The sequence below is a fragment of the Melitaea cinxia genome, chromosome 17 (genome assembly GCF_905220565.1).
Source record: "Melitaea cinxia chromosome 17, ilMelCinx1.1, whole genome shotgun sequence".
Classification (NCBI taxonomy): Eukaryota; Metazoa; Arthropoda; class Insecta; order Lepidoptera; family Nymphalidae; genus Melitaea; species Melitaea cinxia.
In genome coordinates, this window is record NC_059410.1 from 3,430,453 (window position 1) to 3,435,056 (window position 4,604).

The 4,604-nt window shown below is 30.8% G+C and overlaps 1 protein-coding gene across 1 annotated transcript; it reads right to left on the reverse strand.

Annotated features, from left to right (window-relative positions):
* Window positions 1-398: 398 nt before the first annotated feature.
* On the reverse strand, window positions 399-4,031 carry LOC123661804. Its single transcript, XM_045596744.1, has 6 exons — window positions 3,949-4,031; window positions 3,744-3,832; window positions 3,376-3,636; window positions 3,149-3,217; window positions 2,334-2,733; window positions 399-994 (listed from the first exon to the last, which is right to left on the reverse strand). The coding sequence occupies exons 2-6, from the start codon at window positions 3,819-3,821 to the stop codon at window positions 399-401; spliced, it is 1,404 nt and encodes a 467-aa protein (XP_045452700.1). The 5' UTR covers window positions 3,822-3,832; window positions 3,949-4,031.
* Between the last annotated feature and the right edge of the window lie 573 nt (window positions 4,032-4,604).

Below are 4,604 nucleotides of genomic sequence, written 5' to 3' on the forward strand. Positions count from 1 at the left end.
AAATAATTTCTACAAAAAAGAAAAAACTTTAAATAACGTGACATTTTAAACTTTTATCAACCATAAACTTTAAGTATCATTAAAATATACCTTAGTCAGCTCCAAGCTGAGGTACAAGTGTTCATTGCCTAGACTGGCATATTAACGACCTTAATACTATAAGAACATTAAGAACATTCTAACGAGTACGTATAATAAGTCTTTAAATCAAGTATCACAATATTATCACACACATAACAGAAATCACAGTCTTGAACTTAAAGAAAGAATTAAAAAAAAAACAATGACTTGATTAAAAAAATAAATTACAATATGTTCTTTGGACAGTTTTACCTAACTATTAAAAAAACTTTTCAGTCCACCATAACGAGTGGATTAATGAAACTCCTTAAGAATACTCAGTTATCATCAACCTCAACATTAGGAATGTCTTCAAAATCTGAGTCTGGTAGAACATCTGCCTTATTGGCGGAGGTACGAAGATTCAAATACTCACTATGATATCTTTGAGGAATGGCAAATGTTCTACATAGTTTAACTAAATCGCTATGCTTTTCATTAGCAATAGGTAGTCTACTTTTAAATGAATTATCAGGAAATGATTTATTTTTACCTAACACTTCAACCTTTTCAGATTCTGTGGTTTCACTCATGCTATATTTAAGATAAACAAAGCTAGGGTCAGTCTTTCTAAAAGTAATAATTCTAATTTTGCTTATCTTGCCAATCAAATTATTTTTAAAATATTTATCTGCAATAGAATCCCATGCCTTGAAGTCTTTGTAGGTTAATACCTCTACGTTGTAGGGTTTAGGATTTTTTCTAGCCAACTCAAATACAGTTGGCCATTGAGAAGGAGCATAGATAATCATATTATCAATACTTCTCTCAATGACAGCATGAACACTATCAACTGGCATTGTCGTATGTCCGGGAAGCAAAAAGTTCATTTGAATAGTTTCAATAAATTCACAGGACTGTAACACTGAATGTACTGCCGCAAAAACTATCTTATTTTTATTTTGACTGCAGCAAGAATCGCTATATAAAAGAACATTCTTTACTGTCTTACGTGCATCTATCAATTTAATATAATTAAACAAAATAGTCCCTATCTCATTACCCCCACGATTTCCATCAGCTTCGCCCCATGTATAACAAAAAACTTCCCTAGTATTGCTTTCATACAATGTAAGGTTGTAAACATAATATTTACGTGAATAATAAAAAAGCATACTTTCACCGTATGGTGTACCAAGGACCTTCTGAAGATCAAAAGATGCGCACAAAGTGTTTGGAGTAGTTTTACTGATTTGTTGATGAAATTTGAACCTATTTTTACTATCGTTTGCCTCTTTTTCGTGGGCTTCTTTGTCGAATGTGGATCCATTGGGGTTATTTTTAAATGAAATACATTTAATACATTTGTCCTTTTTGGGTACATGAAATGTAATATTAAAATCATTATTAAAAATGTTTCTAAAAACTTTTTCCCCTACTGTATCTATTCCTTTTGATTGAAAATCTTTTTTATATAGTTGATACAAATTAGCTATGTTTTTGAGTTCCTGGGGAAGATACAAACGATTTGAGTCTTTTCTGCAATAATGTGATGGAACTGCAGGCAAATTTTTAATATAATCTACCACACTCTCTCGCAGTTGTTCAGTGGTTTTATTGGGAGGGACATGCTTTCCCCTCAAATCACTTTTAGAAAGTTTAAATTGAGCATTTGACAATGTGTAATACACGTAACGTTGAGTAATGTCTAGTGTACGTAGTATGAATTGAAGACACACTTGTCGACGACCTTCTCCTTCATTTATAAAATATAAAAATAATAATAATAATAATAATAATATACTTTATTGCACATTTAAATAAAGAACAAAATTAAAATTACAAGCAATTATAGTAACAAATTGTACAACCAGGCGATCTTATTGCTAAAAAGCAATCTCTTCCAGACAACCTGATAATGAAAGGGATATTGCTTTTCAGATGGGCAGGTGGTAAACAGATTTAAATAAGTCAAAGAAAAAATAAAAAATAAAAATAGAATATATAACAATTATATATGCATATACATTATACACATACGTACGCAATAAAAAATAATAAATAAATAAAAACATTTACATACACACTAATATATAAATACAGTAATCGTATAATATATAGATTCATGGCAAATTTAATGATCAAAAATGTATTGGTACGTCGACTATTTTCATCTTTTGAGCGCTTTCTTTTTGTGTTTTCAATCTGACTATTTGAAACTAGCCAATCACGTTTCCGTTCTGTACTTAAACTATGATAATAATTGAACAAACTTTGCCTTCGTTCCTCAGTTATCTCATGGCAAGACCTTCCACACTTTTTATTTAAACAAGGATTAGATTGGAGTTCTCTAGCTCTAACGACAGTACCAGATTTAGTGGAATATTGTTTTCCTTGACTACGTAAAGTTTTCCTTTCCTTTCGCTTATTTACCTTTTTCTTTTTTTTTAATCCTTCTTTACCTATTTTTCCTTCTTCGAGTGAGTTGCATGCTTTTATTTTTTTTCGTGAAGGTTCATCATCTTTGCTATCACTATCAGACGTTTCGGAACCATCCCAAGAAGAAGAAGACCATTCGAAATCGGCTTCTTCGTCTTCTGACATAAAATCAATATAACTTTTTTTTGCTTTTGTTTTAAGTTTGACTTTCTTGTGTGACTGTATGAAAGTTATCTGAAAAGAAAAAGTATGAATTTATAGTAATCTTTATTAACTGAATATTCACTCGATATTCCTCAACGAAACGTCTACTAAACATTTGGAAATACTCGATTTAAACTTTCTGAAATTGACATGAGGGAAAAGCGTGTCACTTCTAGTAAAACCACAGAACGACTGCGAGAGAGTGTGGTAGATTATATTAAAAATGTGTCGACAGTTCCATCACATTATTGTTGAAAAGGCTTAAGTCGTTTATATTTTCTTCAAGAACTTAATGACGTAGCTAATTTGTACCAACTATACAAAAAGAAATCCTTAGTACACCTTACGGCGAAAGTAGATAGAGAATAGCTAGACTATGATGAATGTTTTTTGTATATCTATCTTTTGCTATTCTGATCTATTTTTAGTTTCATAAACAGCTTACCTGTGTTCCAGATGTACTTGGTTGCGGTTCTCTCAATGATTCAGATTCAACATCGATCTCTACAAATGGCTGTAAAGAGTAAAGCTTTGTAACAATAGAAACGACTCTTCAATATATTTCGAACATTTGGTAATAATGGGTAAAGGAGATAGATGGACACAGATGGATGTACGGATTCCAAAAGTATGTTGTTTTAGTAAACGGTGGATTACAAATTTGATGCATACCTGTGCTTCTAATGTATTAGTATTTGGTTCTTTAAATCCAATTTTAGATTCAAACTCCATGTTTTCTGGTTCTCTGGGTTCGTTTTCCAAGGCCATACTAGGTTCTAAGACTGGTGGTCTTTTGAATCCGTTCTCTGAAAGTATAGCTTCCGAGTCCGATGTATCACTGACAACGTTTTTCAGCGTCGAGTATGTTTGTCCTGTATTAGGACTTGTTATTACGTCGTCGTCAACATTATCCAATTCTAGTACTTCATCGTCCTGAAATAATTATTACAAATATAATTATTATGATAAAATATAATATAGGATATAATATAACAATATACCTAAATAAATTCGCACATAAAAAACGTGTTATATCTTACCTTAATTGAAAAGTCGATTTTCTTTTTAATCTTCGTTAACGCAGCTCTTAATATTGTTTTGCTGCGGCGTTGATTCATTATGCTTAAATCTATAGTTTTTCATAAAAGAAAACAGTATCACTGATTAAAATATTGTAATGGTATGGACGGAAAATCAAAGCATGTACTTCAACAATAAACGACATGTAACTAAACAATAACTTACCTAAAATACTTAAAATAATGGCGAACCACGAAGTTTGAAAACGGTATGAAGTGCGCACAGCTGTCCTCTCCGACTCAAGAGGGGTGACTGAAGCGCCCACGCATCAGTCCTTACTTAAATACTATCGTCTGATTTACTCGCAATTTGCTTTATTTTGTATGATTTAACCACCAATTTTTGTATGCGATAAAAAATTGTAAAGTAGCTTAATGCCCAAAATAAAACTAGTACAGTCAGTTTTAATGCAGATTTTGTTTGTAAAAAAAAAAAAAATTGTTTTATTGTATTAAAATAGATTCTAGAAAGAACAGAAAAACGACTCAACGCATAATGTTACCTTATTTTGGATAGGTAAAATGTATTATCTTAGAAACAATGGCATTTTAGAGTAGAGTAAAATGTATTAACTTACAATGACTAACATTTAAAATCGGAGTAAAATGTTTTAATTCTACTGATCAAGAAAAATCAAGTTGGGTATAATGTATTAATTACAAAAATGATAATATTATAATTTGGTAAATTGTTTTAACATTTAAATTTAGTTAAAGTCAAGCACGGCAAAGTAGCATAAGATAAAAATTTTAGTTAAGAGGTGTTTTAATGACAAAATCCACTATTTACTATAGAGTTAAAACACAAGAAAATATGAAAAA

What these genes read in the sequence shown, in the direction of transcription:
- LOC123661804 (XM_045596744.1), bottom strand. Translation starts at nt 3,821, where the DNA reads ATGAATCAACGCCGCAGCAAAACAATATTAAGAGCTGCGTTAACGAAG. An exon ending in AAATCGACTTTTCAATTAAG is followed by an intron (nt 3,637 to 3,743) that starts GTAAGATATAAC and finishes TAATTATTTCAG; the next exon opens with GACGATGAAGTACTAGAATT. An exon ending in CAAGTACATCTGGAACACAG is followed by an intron (nt 2,734 to 3,148) that starts GTAAGCTGTTTA and finishes TTTTCTTTTCAG; the next exon opens with ATAACTTTCATACAGTCACA.